Source organism: Salvelinus alpinus, chromosome 28 (assembly GCF_045679555.1).
Source record: "Salvelinus alpinus chromosome 28, SLU_Salpinus.1, whole genome shotgun sequence".
NCBI lineage: Eukaryota > Metazoa > Chordata > Actinopteri > Salmoniformes > Salmonidae > Salvelinus > Salvelinus alpinus.
The window spans coordinates 24,413,630-24,433,247 of NC_092113.1; the positions used below are offsets into that span (position 1 = coordinate 24,413,630).

Here is a 19,618-nt window from a genome sequence, read left to right on the forward strand (position 1 = left end):
CATAGTTTGTCTTCACTATTATTCTACAATGTAGAAAATAGTAAAAGTAAAGAAAAACCTTGTGTCCAACAAAAAGTGTGTATGCATGAGCACACACACACACACATATATATATCATACATACATACACACACACACACACACATATATATATATACATACATACATACACACACACATATATATATACATACACACACACACACATATATACACACACACATATATACATATACACACACACATATATACATATACACACACACATATATATATATATTATATATAATATATATATATATTATATATATAGTGGGGCAAAAAAGTATTTAGTCAGCCACCAATTGTGCAAGTTCTCCCACTTAAAAAGATGAGGCCTGTAATTTTCATCATAGGTACACTTCAACTATGACAGACAAAATGAGAATTTCCCCCCCAGAAAATCACATTGTAGGATTTTTAATGAATTTATTTGCAAATTATGGTGGAAAATAAGTATTTGGTCAATAACAAAAGTTTCTCAATACTTTGTTATATACCCTTTGTTGGCAATGACAGAGGTCAAACGTTTTCTGTAAGTCTTCACAAGGTTTTCACACACTGTTGCTGGTATTTTGGCCCATTCCTCCATGCAGATCTCCTCTAGAGCAGTGATGTTTTGGGGCTGTTGCTGGGCAACATGGACTTTCAACTCCCTCCAAAGATTTTCTATGGGGTTGAGATCTGGAGACTGGCTAGGCCACTCCAGGACCTTGAAATGCTTCTTACGAAGCCACTCCTTCGTTGCCCGGGCGGTGTGTTTGGGATCATTGTCATGCTGAAAGACCCAGCCACGTTTCATCTTCAATGCCCTTGCTGATGGAAGGTTTTCACTCAAAATCTCACGATACATGGCCCCATTCATTCTGTCCTTCACACGGATCAGTCGTCCTGGTCCCTTTGCAGAAAAACAGCCCCAAAGCATGATGTTTCCACCCCCATGCTTCACAGTAGGTATGGTGTTCTTTGGATGCAACTCAGCATTCTTTGTCCTCCAAACACAACGAGGTGAGTTTTTACCAAAAAGTTATATTTTGGTTTCATCTGACATTCTCCCAATCTTCTTCTGGATCATCCAAATGCTCTCTAGCAAACTTCAGACGGGCCTGGACATGCACTGGCTTAAGCAGGGGGACACGTCTGGCACTGCAGGATTTGAGTCCCTGGCGGCGTAGTGTGTTACTGATGGTAGGCTTTGTTACTTGGTCCCAGCTCTCTGCAGGTCATTCACTAGGTCCCCCCGTGTGGTTCTGGGATTTTTGCTCACCGTTCTTGTGATCATTTTGACCCCACGGGGTGAGATCTTGCGTGGAGCCCCAGATCGAGGGAGATTATCAGTGGTCTTGTATGTCTTCCATTTCCTAATAATTGCTCCCACAGTTGATTTCTTCAAACCAAGCTGCTTACCTATTGCAGATTCAGTCTTCCCAGCCTGGTGCAGGTCTACAATTGTGTTTCTGGTGTCCTTTGACAGCTCTTTGGTCTTGGCCATAGTGGAGTTTGGAGTGTGACTGTTTGAGGTTGTGGACAGGTGTCTTTTATACTGATAACAAGTTCAAACAGGTGCCATTAATACAGGTAACGAGTGGAGGACAAAGGAGCCTCTTAAAGAAGAAGTTACAGGTCTGAGAGCCAGAAATCTTGCTTGTTTGTAGATGACCAAATACTTATTTTCCACCATAATTTGCAAAAATTCATAAAAAATCCTACAATGTGATTTTCTTGATTTTTTTTCTCATTTTCTCTGTCATAGTTGAAGTGTACCTATGATGAAAATTACAGGCCTCATCTTTTTAAGCGGGAGAACTTGCACAATTGGTGGCTGACTAAATACTTTTTTGCCCCACTGTATATACATATATACTTTTTTTTTTTTACCTTGTTTTTATCTGCACTATTTAACTTTCAAATGTTTAGTGTGCACATTTTTTTTCTGCAATGCAATCACTGAAAATGTCTAATGCACAAGACAAGGAGAAATCACATTGTTGATTGTGTACTCAGCTATTTACAGACCCATGTATATGGAGAATTATCTTAAAGTCTGACCGTTTTACCTGATTCCATTTCTGATCATTCCACTGTTGAAAGACAACAGTTCCTGGACTAAACTTCTTAATTGGCTTCTTCTTATGATTTAGCAACTCAACACAGATCTCATATTCAGAGCCACAGTCCCAGCGTGGAGCATACCTGATATGGACACACAAACATACAAGTTGTACAGTAGTCTATTCCTCTGACAAGTAGAGTAGCAGACACTGAATGACAAAATTCTAATATTCCTCTCACCAGTCGGATATAATGATGTCGGGTTGAAAGTCATCCATGAAAGAAGGCCTGTAACCCTCTTTCTCCAAGTCAATCAGCTGAGACTTCCTGCAGGTCCTGAGATGAACCAAAGACAAGAGGACACACACAGCCAACACATTTACCATGGTTGATAGTAAGCAGCCTGAAAGACATTTCAATTCATCATATCTAGGAGGCCACTTTTATAAATTTCACCTATATTTAACCAGGTAGGCCAGTTGAGAACAAGTTCTCATTTACAACTGCAACCTGGCCAAGATAAAGCAAAGCAGTGCGACAGAGTTACATGGGATAAACAAACGTACAGTCAATAACACAACAGAAAAATCTATGTACAGTTTGTGCAACTGTAGTAAGATTAGGGAGGTAAGGCAATAAATAGGCCATAGAGGTGGAATAATTACAATTTAGCATTAACACTGGAGTGATAGATGTGCATGTAGAGATACTGGGGTGCAAAAGAGCAAAAACACAAATAAATAACAATATGGGAAGGAGGTAGTTGGGTGTGCCATTTACAGGTACAGTGATCGGTAAGCTGCTCTGACAGATGATGCTTAAAGTTAGAGGGGGAGATATGTCTCCAGCTTCAGTGATTTTTGCAATTCGTTCCAGTCATTGGCAGCAGAGAACTGGAAGTAAAGGCGGCCAAAGGTGTGGATTTTGGGGATGACCAGTGAAATATACCTACTGGAGCACGTGCTACGGGTGGGTGTTGTTATGGTGACCAGTGAGCTGAGATAAGGCGGGGCTTTACCTAGGAAAGACTTAGATGACCTGGAGCCAGTGGGTTTGGCGATGAATATGTAGCGAGGGCCAGCCAACAAGAGCATACAGGTCGCAGTGGTGGGTAGTATATGGGGCTTTGGTGACAAAACGGATGGCACTGTGATAGCAAACTGGATGTGGTCTGAGTAGTGTTGGAGGTGAGGTGTCGTGTCTTTGGCATCATTAAAGGGAATATTGTTATTTTATCTAATCAATTCTCTAATTATTATTACGTAATTAACTAGGAAGTCGGGGCACCAAGGAAAATCTTCAGATTACAAAGTTATAATTTTCGTAATATAACTCTTCAGATATTAATGTCTGATCAATTAGTCTTCTAATTAATTAATTATTCTTTACCTCACGTTAGTCTCATTCCAAACATCGTAAATTGTTGGTTATCTGCACGAACCCAGCCTTTACTATGAATCATCCATACACCAATTGTCTTAATCATTGATTTACTAACCAACTAAATAATCACAGAAATGCATAAACAAACAAACAGTAGATATGGTTGCAGAGTAAATGATATGGGAGGTTCCCTAGTGGGCTAAGCTAATATGATATGACGGCTTGGTGGACAAAGGGAAGTGGGTGTGGACTGAGAAGTGCGCGAAAGAGTGCCTACACAGTTGCTAATTATATTAATTGAAATGCTAATCCTTTGCACATGAAGACTCACTCATTCGGGAATAATTGCAATCAATATATATTTACGCTCAGTGTGTCGTCGTGATTTCTGTTGGAATCATCCATCTTTCTGTTGGAAAGTTCATCCAAGCGTCTCTCTGCTTCCCTGGAGTCTTTTGTGGTTAGAATGAATACTTCAGAGTACCATTCAGAAATGTTCTTATAGAATAGTTGTTTCGGCAGTTGTCGGTCTTCGCATCCAATGGTACATAACTTCTAGCTGCAGACTAGTAATTAGTATGTAAGATTTGCTCTTATTCTGTCGGGATCGAAAGTCAACAACCATTACAACCTTAGCTTAAACTTAGCTTAAAAGTTTTTGTGGTCTCTACTCAAACCTTCAGACCAAGCGTACCTCGATCACCGAGGGGGTGAAGAGGATTTCCTCAAGTGGAGATTTTATTCGTAACAGTAGAAAAGGGCTGTCCCATGAGCCAGATCATGTCGGTGTTCATGGAGGCGGGCCAATAACTTAAACTTTAAAGGGAATACAATTCTCTCACATTAACAGTTTAAAAATCACATTACATAATTTCAAATAGTTTCATCTTTACTCATTCATTTTATACAATAATTAGCCGCAAACGTCATAACGGAGGCTCCTGTATAAACAGAGTTATGGTAATGTGGCTGTATTGTCTTTCATGAGGTCACAAACATGAAACAAAACAGATGCATGCCTGCGACACGGGACTAGGGGCCGTCCTGTCCCAGGTAGACGATGGGGAGGAACACCCCATCATGTACATAAGCCGGAAGATGATAGCCTGAGAAAATACATACTTGATTGTCGCAAAATAGCTGTGAAGTAGGCGCTAGACACACCTAAGTATTACCTGTTGGGCACCTACTTCACCCTGGCCATAGACCATCCTCCCCTGGTCTGGATGGCCAGGGGAAAGGCCACAAACGATCGAGTCACCAGGTGGTTCTTGCAACTTACCACATTTCTCTTTTTCTGTTGTGCACCGTCAGGGGAGAAGCATGGGAACGCGGATGCCCTATCGAGAAGGGAGTCTCCCCGGCAGGGCTAAGGGGACGTACCGCGGACAAGCCACCAAGGGGAGAGACGTCAAGGCCTGGTGACAGACAGCCTGCATCACGCAGCGGTGGTTCCCTCTGCTGGACGTGCCAGGTCTCGACAGGTCCTCCAGCGCGGACTAAATTTGGGCTGATTGTTCACCAGCTGTACAGTGCCCATAACGCTGACAGGAGGGCAGCACACGGGAGGGTTGAGGTAGTGAGAGGTTACTACCGGATAGACGTAGAACCGAGGGGCTAGGTGTTCTACCCCAGAGGAGACGGCATTCCCTGGATTCCAGAAGGAGGTAACCCAGAAAAGGTCTGTGTCTTTTCTTTATTGTTTAAATAAAATAAAAAACACCCTTGAAACTGAAGTACCACACTAGTGTCCGTGTCTGATCTGTGTAAACGTCTAGATATAACCCCCTGGTTTGCCACTATAAGTACCAGTCAAAAGTTTGGACACGTACTCATTCCAAGGTTTTTCTTCATTTTTACTATTTTCCATGTAAGACATCAAAACTATGAAATAACACATATGGAAACACGTGTTAAACAAATCTAAATATATTTGAGATTCTTCAAAGTAGCCACCCTTTGCCAAGTGTGCAAAGCTGTCATCAAGACATTATCTCAACCAGATTCATAAGGTAGTCACCTGAAAATGCATTTAATTTAATGGATGTGCCTTGATAAGTTAATTTGTGTAATTTATTTCCTTCTTAATGTGTTTTTAAGCCAATCAGTTGTGTTGTGACAAGGTAGGGGTGATATACAGAAGACAGCCCTATTTGATAAAAGACCAACTCCATATTATGGCAAGAACAGCTCAAATAAGCAAACAGAAACAACAGTCCATCATTACTTCAAGAAATGACTGTCAGTCAATCCGGAATTTTTTAAACGTTCAAAGTTTCTTCTAGTGCAGTCAAAAAAAAAACAAAGCGCTATGATGAAACGGCTCTCATGAGGACCGTCACAGGAAAGGAAGACCCAGAGTTACCTCTGCTGCAGAGGATAAGTTAATGAGTTACCAGCCTCAGAAATTGCAGTCCAAATAAATGCATCACAGAGTTCAAGTAACAGATATCAACTGTTCAGAGGAGACTGCGTGAATCAGAACTTCATGGTCGAATTGCTGCAAAGAAACCACTACTAAAAGAACACCAATAAGAAGACTTGCTTGGGCCAAGAAACACGAGCAATGGACTTTAGACCGGTGGAAATTTGTCCTTTGGTCTGACAAGTCCAAATATGAGATTTTTGGTTCCGCTGTGCCTGAGACGCAGAGTAGGTCAACTGATGAACTCCGCATGTGTGGTTCCCACCATGAATCAGGTGTTGTGGTGGTACTTTTATTGGTGACACTCCATGATTTATTTAGAATTCAAGGCACACTTAACCAGCATGGCTACCACAGTATTCTGCAGTGATACGCTATCCCATCTGGTTTTGCTTAGTGGGACTATCATTTGTTTTTCAACAGGACAATGTCCCAAAACACACCTCCAGCCTGTGTAAGGACTATTTGACTAAGGAGCGTGATGAGTGCTGCATCAGATGACCTGGCCTCCACAATCACCCGACCTCAACCCAATTGAGATGGTTTGGGATGAGTTGGATCACAGAGTAAAGGAAAAGCAGCCAGCAAGTGCTCAGCATATGTGGGAACTCCTTTAAGACTGTTGGAAAAGCATTCCCCATGAAGCTGGTTGAGATAATGCCAAAGGGTGGCTACTTTGAAGAATCTAAAATATATTTTGATTTGTTTAACACTTTTTTGGTTACTACATTATTCCATGTGTTATTTCATAGTTCTGATGTCCTTTATTATTCTACAATGTAGAAAATAGTAAAAATAAAGAAAAACCCGTATAGGTGTCCAAACTTTTGACTGGGACTGGATGTATGTATGTTCTTTATTTATGTAGATTGTTGACAAAAATGGACAATTAAATTAATTTTAAATCCAACCTTGTAACAACAAAATGTAGAAAAATGTAAGGGGTGTGAATACTTTCTGAAGGCACTGTAAACTAGACAGCAAGGTCATTGTCAATGATAGGCATTATAGGTATTATCATCCAAATGCATTTGAAGAGCTGGAAAATAAATCAACACCAATGTGGATGTGAAACAAAGTGGGACCAAGTGATATTCTCTAACTGAAAAACTAATATTGTATAGTAGTATACTCACAAGTAAGAAGTCGCAAAGTATTTTTGGACCGTGTTGTCAGGAAGCGGCACTTCTTCCACTGGTCCTATTTTCCATTTATCCCCTCCATTCTCAATAATTTGCCAGCCCTTGAATTTATCTGGAGAAAAAAATCAAGGAGAGATTTGAAATGTGGGTTCTGGGGTTAATAACAGAACCCCCCATACACAGAGAATTTAGACATTTCTGTGGTCTCGACTCTTACCATCTGCTCTGGGGTTCTTGAGAAGATTACGTCTCTTCTTACACAAGAAGTAAAACAAACGCCAGTCTTTAGGTAGTTTAGTCACATATGTCTGGTATCCTTCTCTTCGGCACCTCTCTCTCCAAAGAGAATCACTGTCCACCACTTCTTTCCACTCACGACACACAAGTCGACAGACACACACCACCTGCTGTGGAGGGACATTTAGGAGCATCTCCTCCAGGACTTCTAGAGGGAGCACAGGTAGCATGCCTGTGAACTGAACAAGAGATTGGATGTTTTCATTGACATGGGAGACTTTAGACAAATGATGTACAGTTTAGAATAGGATGTTAGCTCCATGTTAGGATGTTAGCTCCATGTTAGGATGTTAGCTCCATGTTAGGATGTTAGCTCCATGTTAGGATGTTAGCTCCATTTGTAAGTCGCTCTGGATAAGAGCGTCTGCTAAATGACTTAAATGTAAATGTAAATGTTGATAGCTCTAGCAACAAGTTTTTTTTTTTTATCTTAAGGGGTGGATCAGCTTTAATATTGCAGAAAGATTGTTGCTTCCATCAATGTAATTGTCTATCATTTCCAATCCCCCATACATTTTTGGGGAAATATATATCCACACACACTTTTAGAATATACCTTTATTATTCCCCGCAAATCCTACCACCCCTCCCCCAATTGGCGTAAACTAATAAATAACACTTTGGCTTCTACCTTCAGTGAATAAATATTATACACATTTTACAATAGTTATATTTTGTTTGTTTTTAGTCCTTCCTCTATTTCTAATGTCCATCCAGTTTGATTTCGATTTGCAACTGTGCTATTTTACAAAATGTCTGAACCTATATACATTTTACAGACCCCGTATGTTGTACATTGGTTATCTTGTTATTAGTCCCACCCTTCAGCTCCATTCAACCCCTCCCATCTCTTAACACCATCCATTTTGGATTTCTATTTGCCATATATTTTTCAACTGTGCTGTGATGCTTCACAAAAGTACTAAACCTTTCTATTCTCATAACTTCTACCGATTGTAAATGTAATATTTTTTTTTGCTAAAATAATGATATTATTGATTGACTGACTTTTCAAATCACCCAGTATTTGCTATCTGCAGCGTTAGTTCTAGTCAAACGTTGCAATTCCTCAGCCATTCCTGGACCTGTGACCAAAAACGAGCTACATATGGACAGTACCAAAATAAATGATCTAATGACTGCCTCACAGCAAAATCTGCAGAGCTGGGAAGATTGTATGTATATATGTGGGATACATACATACAATGTTACAAGAATTTCGTATAATAACAACAAAAAATGAAGTTTTGAATCCTGCGTTGTTTTACGTGTACTTCCGGCGCCGACCGAGATGGCCGCCTCGCTTCGCGTTCCTAGGAAACTATGCAGTATTTTGTTTTTTTATGTGTTATTCCTTACATTGGTACACCAGGTAATCTTAGGTTTCATTACATACAGTCGGGAGGAACTACTGAATATAAGAGCAACGTCAACTCACCATCGTTACAACCAGGAATATGACTCTCCCGAAGCGGATCCTGTGTTTTGCCTTCCACCCAATACAATGGATCTGATCCCAGCCGGTGACCCTAAACAACGACGCCGTAAAAGGGGCAAACGAAGCGGTCTCCTGGTCAGGCTTCGGAGACGGGTACATCGCGCTCCACTCCCTAGCATACTACTCGCCAATGTCCAGTCTCTTGACAATAAGGTTGATGAAATCCGAGCTAGGGTAACATTCCAGAGAGACATCAGGGATTGTAACGTTCTTTGCTTCACGGAAACATGGCTCACTCGAGAGACGCTAACGGAGTCGGTGCAGCCAGCTGGTTTCTTCACGCATCGCGCCGAAAGAAACAAACATCTTTCTGGTAAGAAGAGGGGCGGGGGTGTATGCCTTATGATCAACGAGACGTGGTGTGATCATAACAACATACAGGAACTCAAGTCATTCTGTTCACCAGATTTAGAATTCCTCACAGTCAAATGTCGACCGCATTATCTATCAAGGGAATTCTCTTCGATTATAATCACAGCCGTATATATCCCCCCCCAAGCAGACACGTCGATGGCCCTGAACGAACTTTATCTGACTCTTTGTAAACTGGAAACCACACACCCTGAGGCTGCATTCATTGTAGCTGGGGATTTTAACAAGGCTAATCTGAAAACAAAACTCCCTAAATTCTATCAGCATATCGATTGTGCTACCAGGGCTGGTAAAACCTTGGATCATTGTTATACTAACTTCCGCGACGCATATAAGGCCCTCCCCCGCCCTCCTTTCGGAAAAGCTAACCACGACTCCATTTTGTTGCTTCCAGCCTACAAACAGAAACTAAAACAGCAAGCTCCCGCACTCAGGTCTGTTCAACGCTGGTCAGACCAATCTGATTCCACGCTTCAAGACTGCTTCGATCACGTGGATTGGGATATGTTCCCGCATTGCGTCCAACAACAACATTGACGAATACGCTGATTCGGTGAGCGAGTTCATTAGAAAGTGCATTGACGATGTCGTACCCACAGCAACGATTAAAACATTCCCAAACCAGAAACCGTGGATTGATGGCAGCATTCGCGTGAAACTGAAAGCGCGAACCACTGCTTTTAACCAGGGCAAGGTGACCGGAAACATGACCGAATACAAACAGTGTAGCTATTCCCTCCGCAAGGCAATCAAACAAGCTAAGTCCCAGTATAGAGACAAAGTAGAGTCGCAATTCAACAGCTCAGACACAAGAGGTATGTGGCAGGGTCTACAGTCAATCACGGATTACAAAAAGAAAACCAGCCCCGTCGCGGACCAGGATGTCTAGCTCCCAGACAGACTAAATAACTTTTTTGCTCGCTTTGAGGACAATACAGTACCACTGACACGGCCCGCTACCAAAACCTGCGGGCTCTCCTTCACTGCAGCCGAGGTGAGTAAAACATTTAAATGTGTTAACCCTCGCAAGGCTGCAGGCCCAGACGGCATTCCCAGCCGCGTCCTCAGAGCATGCGCAGACCAGCTGGCTGGTGTGTTTACGGACATATTCAATCAATCCTTATCCCAGTCTGCTGTTCCCACATGCTTCAAGAGGGCCACCATTGTTCCTGTTCCCAAGAAAGCTAAGGTAACTGAGCTAAACGACTACCGCCCCGTAGCACTCACTTCCGTCATCATGAAGTGCTTTGAGAGACTAGTCAAGGACCATATCACCTCCACCCTACCTGACACCCTAGACCCACTCCAATTTGCTTACCGACCCAATAGGTCCACAGACGACGCAATCGCAACCACACTGCACACTGCCCTAACCCATCTGGACAAGAGGAATACCTATGTGAGAATGCTGTTCATTGACTACAGCTCAGCATTTAACACCATAGTACCCTCCAAACTCGTCATCAAGCTCCCGCCATGTGCAACTGGGTCCTGGACTTCCTGACGGGCCGCCCCCAGGTGGTGAGGGTAGGTAACAACATCTCCACCCCCTGATCCTCAACACTGGGGCCCCACAAGGGTGCGTTCTGAGCCCTCTCCTGTACTCCCTGTTCACCCACGACTGCGTGGCCATGCACGCCTCCAACTCAATCATCAAGTTTGCGGATGACACTACAGTGGTAGGCTTATTTACCAACACTTTAATAATGGGAATTGATGGAAATTATTTAAAAATGTATCACTAGCCACTTTAAACAATGCCACTTAATATAATGTTTACATACCCTACATTTCTCATCTCATATGTATATGTATATACTGTACATCATCCACTGCATCTTGCCATCTTTATGTAATACATGTATCACTAGCCACTTTAAACTATGCCACTATGTTTACATACCCTACATTACTCATCTCATATGTATAGACTGTACACTATACCATCTACTGCATCCTGCCTATGCCGTTCTGTACCATCACTCATTCATATATCTTTATGTACATATTCTTTATCCCTTTACACTTGTGTGTATAAGGTAGTAGTTGTGGAATTGTTAGGTTAGATTACTTGTTGGTTATTACTGCATTGTCGGAACTAGAAGCACAAGCATTTCGCTACACTCGCATTAACATCTGCTAACCATGGGTATGTGACAAATAAAATTTGATTTGTAATTTCATAAACCATGTGCCATGGAATAGGGACATTGGGAAGAGGTTTTCAACTATTTTGCAATTTATATGGCACAGCTGTCAATTTTTTGGTCCTTAAATGAAATTGGTATATGTTTTTATTTATCACAATTTTCTTTAACCATTTATGGTCTTTAATGCAGGGCCGACAGACAAGTTCCTTACTTTTTCCACCTTCTACTTGCCCCTTTCATTTTTGTGGTAATGCTGGAAATTGTTGGTTGTAATTTTGGGTAGAACAGACATTTCCATATGTCTGCGTTAGCTGCATGTGTGACATAACTCCACCAGTCCTATTTATGATACAATTTTCAAAAATGATACCTTTGTTAAACATTTTATAGAAAAATAAGTTTGAGTTTAACCACAATACTTGTATTATTTGTTCTGTCTTTTCAGGTGGATTAAAGGCAGTCAACTTAGTGCATGTAAACTTCTGACCCACTGGAATTGTGATACTGTGAATTATAAGTGAAATAATCTGTCTGTAAACAATTGTTGGAAAAATGACTTGTGTCAAGCACACAGATGACCTAACCGACTTGCCAAAACTATAGTTTGTTAATAAGAAATGTGGAGTGGTTGAAAACCGAGTTTTAATGACTCCAACCTAAGTGTATGTAAACTTGACTTCAACTGTATCTTCAAAGAAGCTTGGATCATCATTATTTGGACCGTATAGGTTAATAAGCCATCTGCTTATTGTCCAATAACATATTTAAATAATCCATCTACCATGATCTGTTTGGACAATTTGCACAGTTGGATCAAAATTACTGTTAATTAATATCACCTCTTTTGAATTTCTTTGCCCATGGGATAAATATATTTTGCCCCACCAGTCGTTTTTCCACAAAACTTAATCTAAAATTGTTGAGTTCCCTGTAAATAATATTATATTCCTTCTCTTTTAGCCAGGTAAATATTGATCGTCTTTTCTTATTATCTGCTAAGCCATTACAATTATAACTGGCTATAGTTACTCCACCAATTACCATAATGAGACACGTTTCAATTATATTTATCTATACATGTTTGTAAACATACCATTAAAAAAGTAACATGATGATTTACATTTACATTTAAGTCATTTAGCAGACGCTCTTATCCAGAGCGACTTACAAGTTGGTGCATTCACCTTATGATGTCCAGTGGAACAACCACTTTACAATAGTGCATCTAACTCTAAGGGGGGGGGGGGGGGGTTAGAAGGATTACTTTATCCTATCCTAGGTATTCCTTAAAGAGGTGGGGTTTCAGGTGTCTCCGGAAGGTGGTGATTGATTCCGCTGTCTATATAGCTGTACCATGATATTTGCATTGCTAATAAGCAAACCTCCAATTGGTCCCCACTATTCCACCACTAAAAGCCTTCCTCATCCCGAGTTGGGTTGTCATCCCAATGTCCGGCAGACCACCCCCAAACCCCCGGATTCCATAGCCCTGGAGAGACCGGGATCCATCTTTTGAAAAGAGCACAGTGCCACCCACAGCACAGAAGCAGATCAACCACCAAATGCATTTCCATCGCCGTCACCTTGATTTGTATTATATCTAGCCATTAAATATATAAAAAATCTTATTTTCCATAATTAGTTAATATTTGTAGTAATGTAGGCAGTTTATGCAAAGGATTTTTACCTCACCAGTCTCGCCATTACCAAAATTACATTATGGCAAGCAATTATTATTTTAACAATTATTGTGAATCATCCTATATTGTCCCCAACACCTTTTACTCCCTCGCAACAGTTGTGGGATACCAACACACTCAACCCCTTTCCCCCACAACAACCATATACTCAGATTCTCAGCAGTTGCACCATCCCAGAGCCCAACTCAATAAAGGTCTTGATTTACGAATGCATATACAGTTGCAGCTGTATGAGAAGGCCTGCAAAACTGTGCCAAAGAAAATAGTTTAAAAATCTATCGTCACATCCTAGATGGTCAGATTTCTCCCCTTCCCCTGAAACACCCACAACATGGTCCCCCGTAGTGACCATATTACCAAGCATCTCTGTGCAGCCAGACCTTTGATTTTGTGCCACAATATGCCCCCTCTCTGAATGTCTGAGTGTGACCCCCCTCCCCATTGGTTAGTGCAGCTAGTGTTGCCAGCATTGCCACTGCCGAGGTGGGGCACCCAACCAGAATCCCCACCGGCTAGGTACAAGGTCGTCAAGGTACTCATTAGCAGCTTTAAGAATTTCCTTGTATAGTATGCTTTCCCTTTAGGGGGCTTTGGTTTTGCAGGACCAACCCTGCCAAGCAGGCTCAGAATCTTGAGGGGGCGGTGCTGCTCTAGGTCTCTGACCGCATTTTGGCTCCATACAGGCGGCTTACAGCAGGCCCATAAAACAGTTAGGGACTTCTCCTTAGTATCTGGGTCATTCAGATGGGTGTCTAGGGTATTGGATTGTGGACCAGTCCATCAATATAAGATCATAAATAAGATGTATAATTTATATTTAAATCCCCATGACAGGACAATAAATAAAATGTATTTTAAAACACTGTTCCACCATGATGACAATAAATAAATGTGTATAATTCATTATAAAATGTATATCCCACATCTGAACAAAATTGAAAGCTCACAACCCCTGCTCACAGCAATACATTGGTTCTGGTATATGCAACCATTTCCTTTCTCACTCAACGCCACACTTTCCCAAACACCCCACACATACTGTGCCTTCTGTTTACCGAGTTTCTTCACCATGTTGAATTAGTGCTTTTGTGTTCCAATTAGTTATATTTGAAGATAGAAAAGCTATATTTTTTGTTGTATTACAATCCATAACCGGGATAGAATAGTGCGTTTCCTTATTTGCCTCCTCTGAGAACTTTAATTTTAAAAATAGCCATGGAGTAGTCTGTGTCTCTGAACAACTGGTTATCAATATACAGTTTATCGACGATGAGAGCTACACGTTTCCCTTTCAATCTATATTCCTTCAATTAGATATAGAACTTAACGCCGTTCTGCAGTTTCCTTCAGGAACTGGTCCTTCATGCCAGCAAGTCTTTTACCCAGGCTTTTAACCATTATTTTATCTTTAAAGAAAGACAATTTGACAACAAACGGGCGTTCATACCTCTGCCCGAAGCGGTGTACACGTTCGAGTTGGATTTAGTCTGTGTTGGATCTAGTTGGATCTAGACTGTGTCAAGTAAGGCTTCTCTCAGAACGGTGTTCTTTTTAAGTTCATTAACGTCGGTTTCAATCTTACTGCCCCTTTAAGCTCGTTTGTGTCTTTCTACAATGTCGCAGCTTTTTCGTCACTCATCTCGAGGCTTGCCTTCAACTCTTTTATATCCTTACTGACTAGTTCAAGTATATCATTTATTGATTTTAACATGTCGGTTTCGACCTTTACCATTCCCGGTGGTGAAAATATAAAAATTGTCTGTGTAGAAGAATCACGTTTTCGTTTTGAAAAAAAGTTTCCCATCTTACTCTGCCATGTTTGGGTGTTGCTTATTTTCATAATATTTGTCAATACATTTCTCTAGTCTTGACTTGTTTGGTGTTGTTATCCAGATTGAAGGTTATTACCCACCAGATTGTGTAGTGCTAATATTTAGTCTAACTTAACGATATTGAATATTACGTTTTTACCTTGAGGTGGTCTACATAGCTGTGTTCAGTCCGCCATCTTGCCACTTCCGTACAGACAAGTTGACAGACATGATTAGAACGCCTCTTCCTAGACATTGTCTAGACTCAGATCTTTCACTTAAAATGTATGCCAAGCAAAACAATGATTTCAGAGTTTAACAAACCTGCACAAGGACTACTTCTAACAATGTACACCGAACAATTTACAAAAACAGAAAGAACTGCGCAGATGCAAAGTCTGTTAATAGAATGTCATATTTCCCTCAGTTTCTTACTTGACCACATTTTCCAAAAACTCTTAAATTCTTCTAGATCTTTTCTATGAGTTTAACAAAATTCCTGTATGTTCTACCTTGAACTGGTCAGTAATCCATATGGCAGTAAATACGCAAAGATTATTTTAATATCTACCTTATATGGTTGACAACATTGAGACATAACAGAAATGTTGCAAGTACTGCATTAAAATCAAACAGCTAAACCTTCTAAGGTTTCAGATACATATTTCAAAGCGCTTGCATACCACTGACATCATTGACACACGCAACGTCACAGTTATTGAAGAAAGACGCAAAGTCCGCCGCGAGGAGTAGCAAGTAGGAGGGGAAGGAGAGGAGGAAAAGGAGAAGAGATAGAGGGACACAGTTGGGGAGGAAGAGGAATGACTTTAAAAGCAGCAGTGAATCCATTTCATTATTAAGTGGAGATTACTCAATCGTTCTCATGATAGTCAGTGACAAATATCAAAGCTACCAATGTGCTAAGTAAGGCTTGGTTAAAATCCTGGATGGGAGACCAAAGGCATAGCTGTACAGTTGAAGTCGGAAGTTTACATACACTTACAGTATGTTGGAGTCATTAAAACTCGTTTTCAACACCTCCACAAATTTCTTGTTAACAAACTATAGTTTTGGCAAGACGGTTAGGACATCTACTTGGTGCATGACAAGTCTTTTCTCCAACAATTGTTTACAGACAGATTATTTCAGAAGTTTACATGCACTAAGTTGACTGTGCCTTTTTAAACAGCTTGGAAAATTCCAGAAAATAATGTCATGGCTTTAGAAACTTCTGATAGGCTAACTGACATCATTTGAGTCAATTGGAGGTGTACCTGTGGATGTATTTCAAGGCCTACCTTCAAACGCAGTGTCTCTGCTTGACATCATGGGAAAATCAAAAGAAATCAGCCAAGACCTCAGAAAAACAATTGTAGACCTACACAAGTCTGGTTCATCCTTTGGAGCAATTTCCAAATGCCTGAAGGTATCACGTTCATCTGTACAAACAATAGTACGCAAGTATAAACACCATGGGACCACGCAGTCATACCGCTCAGGAAGAAGACACGTTCTGTCTCCTAGAGCTGAACGTACTTTGGTGCGAAAAGTGCAAATCAATCCCAAAACAGCAAAGGACCTCGTGAAGATGCTGGAGGAAACAGGTACAAAAGTATCAATAGCCACATAACCTGAAAGGCCTACAGTTTGCAGCTGCACATGGGGACAAAGATCGTACTTTTTGGAGAAATGTCCTCTGGTCCGATGAAACAAAAATATAACTATTTGGCCATAATGACCATCGTTATGTTTGGAGGAAAAAGAGGGAGGCTTGCAAGCCGAAGAACACCATCCCAACCGTGATGCACGGGGGTGGCAGCATCATGTTGTGGGGGTGCTTTGCTGCAGGAGGGACTGGTACACTTCACAAAATAGATGGCCTCATGAGGAAGGAAAATGTGGATATATTGAAGCAACATCTCAAGACATCAGTCAGGAAGTTAAAGCTTGGTCGCAAATGGGTCTTCCAAATGGACAATGACCCCAAGCATAATTATGGATATCAATGTCATTCTCTACATGGTGACTAAATAGGTGATATATCCTAAATAATCCTATCGTGATTATGTACCAATAAAACAATGTGATAAGATGGTATCGCCGCCAATTGGCCAACCAAACACATTGTTTTATTTAATGAAAAATTAAACAAACGACCGTTGGGCTATAGCACGAAATTGAATGCTACAACTGGATGAATCATGACAAAAGATAGTTGTTGAAAGCCTTGGCAGATGCTAATTGCAGACAAATCTTTTTTAAATATTCCTTTCTGGTGGAGGGGCTTCAGCATGGAACAGGTGTGTGGCAGTGAGTCTGACGAGGAATGGTCTTAACATAGTGAGTTAGATTATACATCATGTGCTGGATAGAAGCAGTCTACCGTCTTCAGAACGGGATAATAATTGCTTTATTTGGCCTAGGCATATGCTAGACTTTCATTCTTGTTTTTTTTTTAAAGCAGCAATTTTAGGACAACACCTGCTTTAGGCTAGAATATATCAGAAATAAGCAACTGTTAATAACTAACTTTTATGATAGGCCTAGGAGGAGGATCGGTTATTGGCCATTTGGTTTTCAACCTCCCATGGATGATTGTCCTGGCCACATGGATAATTTTCCTTAAGCCCCCATGCAGTAGTTTTAATAAAAATGCTAAATCACTGTCTAATAAAATCAAAATTTTTGGGTCTTGATGATCCTATCCACCAAACTCAACTTTGGACCTAGAAGTCATTTCCACTGGGTTTTTTAAATTGTTCCCCTCTAATTAGGGACTGATTTAGACCTGAGACACCAGGTGGGTGCAATCGATTATCAGGTAGACTGACCTCACAGGGTAAGAGTTGAACACCCCTGGTCTAGACTCTAGAGAGCCTTGAGGCATCTGCATACATAGGTTTGGTTTGCTCCTAGCAGGACTCAGCTAGGTGAAGCAACGGACTGTTCTCTTACACCCATAAATACCTTTTCTTGAAAAATAAAATACATTTCAAAAAGATACTGTGTGTCCCTCGAGCCACCATAGCCAAACACTTCCTCAAAAAATAAATCTGTCATTCATTTTGCAATTTTACATCTAACTAAGATGTTGGGTACAGTATTACTCAAGTAAAAAAAAAATGTGCATGAACTACTCTTTCGTTGAATGACAAACACATTTAATGTTCCTACTCCGAGTAGTACTGTTGACCAAACACCAACGAAGGGGTGTACACGTCGGCTACCAAACTTCGACTTGATTTAAGAAAAAAAACTGTGGGCGCGAACAGCTGATAAAAAACCCTGCCGAAGACCAAAACGTCAACATAATATATGTGCAAACTTTTAAGACTGGGAAGCATAAGGTAAAGCTTTACCCCTTCAAAAGTAAGAGGATAGTGGTGTAACGGTTCACCAAACCCAGTTTGGTACATATTGCGGTTTGGGGGTCACGGTTCGGTTACGGTATAGCGGAAAAATGAAATTCCAACAGTTACTGTTGTCAATTTTAGTTTAATTGGCCAAATTAAAAAGTACCCTATTCAGAATGTTCCTGCCATTGTCTGTTGTGACAGGTAATGTTATGTTGGGCCTCAAGTAGAGGTCTAAAAAGTTGGACCCGTTCCGAAAAATAAACCTGGGGAGTTCCTACTTGGACAAATATGCATAAGTACATTTTTGAATATAGACACCTGGTCCGAATGGACGACCAGTTCTGTATAAATGCGGTCACATCCGAGTGAGGGAAGCAGCAGAAACGTCCATTTGTAAGCCATTTTATTAACCAGAGCCGCTACAGCGCGAGGGAGAGCAGGTGGAGGAGGAGCTTTACGGTGGGAGTACTGTGAGCAAGTGAAACGGTAGCAAGGAGGGAGAGGCATAAACCGGCCACGCCCATTTTTACATTAGTAGACTAACTTCTAGCTTGTCATAGAAAGGTTATTTATCATCCAATATGATTACGTACTACCGGTCTTGACTGCATCAAACCGAGAGAAGCTAGCCGACTAAAATAACTAGCTAAGTTAGCTAGCCAATTAGCTAGGCTAATTGAGTTTGCATGCGCCTTCTTCCTTTCCTACAGTTACAAATAACACCTCCAATCATATTAAATAGCAGCCTACCTGTTGGCTCTTCTTAGTTGTAGCATATACTTCTCATTTAACTTTTAATTCCATCTTCCACTGATTAGATAATCTCCTAATTGCTTTGCCGCACACGGAGGCTCTGACTGTAGTGGCACTTTGATGACTTGTGACTGGCCGACAACAAGCTACACGCGCCACTCTGCATAGAATGAGAATAGTGGTTGGTGCTGGGCGATATCAAGTTTGTTTTAGCGCGATACGGATAAAGGCCTGTATCGCAAGAATCAAGGTTCGGTTATGTTCTAACGTTTTACAAATGCAGCATCTCACTCTCTTCTGTCAGCTCAATGTCGAATCATGTCCCAATTGCATGACAACACATGCACAGAGGTTATCCACCAATCACAACCCTAGACAGCCTTTCACAAATTGTAACCACGCCGGAGAAGTGTAGCGGCGGTAAGAGTTCCACCAAAATGGAAAGTAAGGAAGCCAGCTCAGCCTCCCGTGAGGACGAAATCAAAAAGTTCTGTAATATTTTTTCAGTAATATGGAAGTGGTTTGGGTTTTAGAAGTCTAATGTTCAGCAAACGAATGTGCTGTGCAAAATGTGTCAAAAGACAATTGCTACAAAAAGCAGCAGCACAACCAACCTCTTCGATCACCTGCGAAAAACACA

General features: G+C 41.0%; 1 protein-coding gene across 3 annotated transcripts in view; it reads right to left on the reverse strand.

The window, feature by feature from the left end:
- The window catches only part of LOC139557475 (F-box only protein 6-like), a 69,949-nt gene that overhangs the window by 43,822 nt on the left and 6,509 nt on the right, over positions 1–19,618 (reverse strand). The window contains exons 1-5 of one of the 3 annotated variants that reach the window (XM_071372324.1): positions 8,777–8,950; positions 7,259–7,517; positions 7,036–7,153; positions 2,332–2,427; positions 2,097–2,232 (exon numbers count right to left, since the gene is read on the reverse strand). The exons of 1 other annotated variant lie outside the window; for it this stretch is intronic. In XM_071372324.1, the coding sequence (XP_071228425.1) occupies positions 2,097–2,232; positions 2,332–2,427; positions 7,036–7,153; positions 7,259–7,517; positions 8,777–8,935 (768 nt within the window). In that variant the 5' untranslated portion in view covers positions 8,936–8,950. Of the gene's footprint in view, positions 1–2,096; positions 2,233–2,331; positions 2,428–7,035; positions 7,154–7,258; positions 7,518–8,776; positions 8,951–19,618 lie in introns of those variants that run through there. One more of the 3 variants, XM_071372326.1, reaches the window with a different exon arrangement.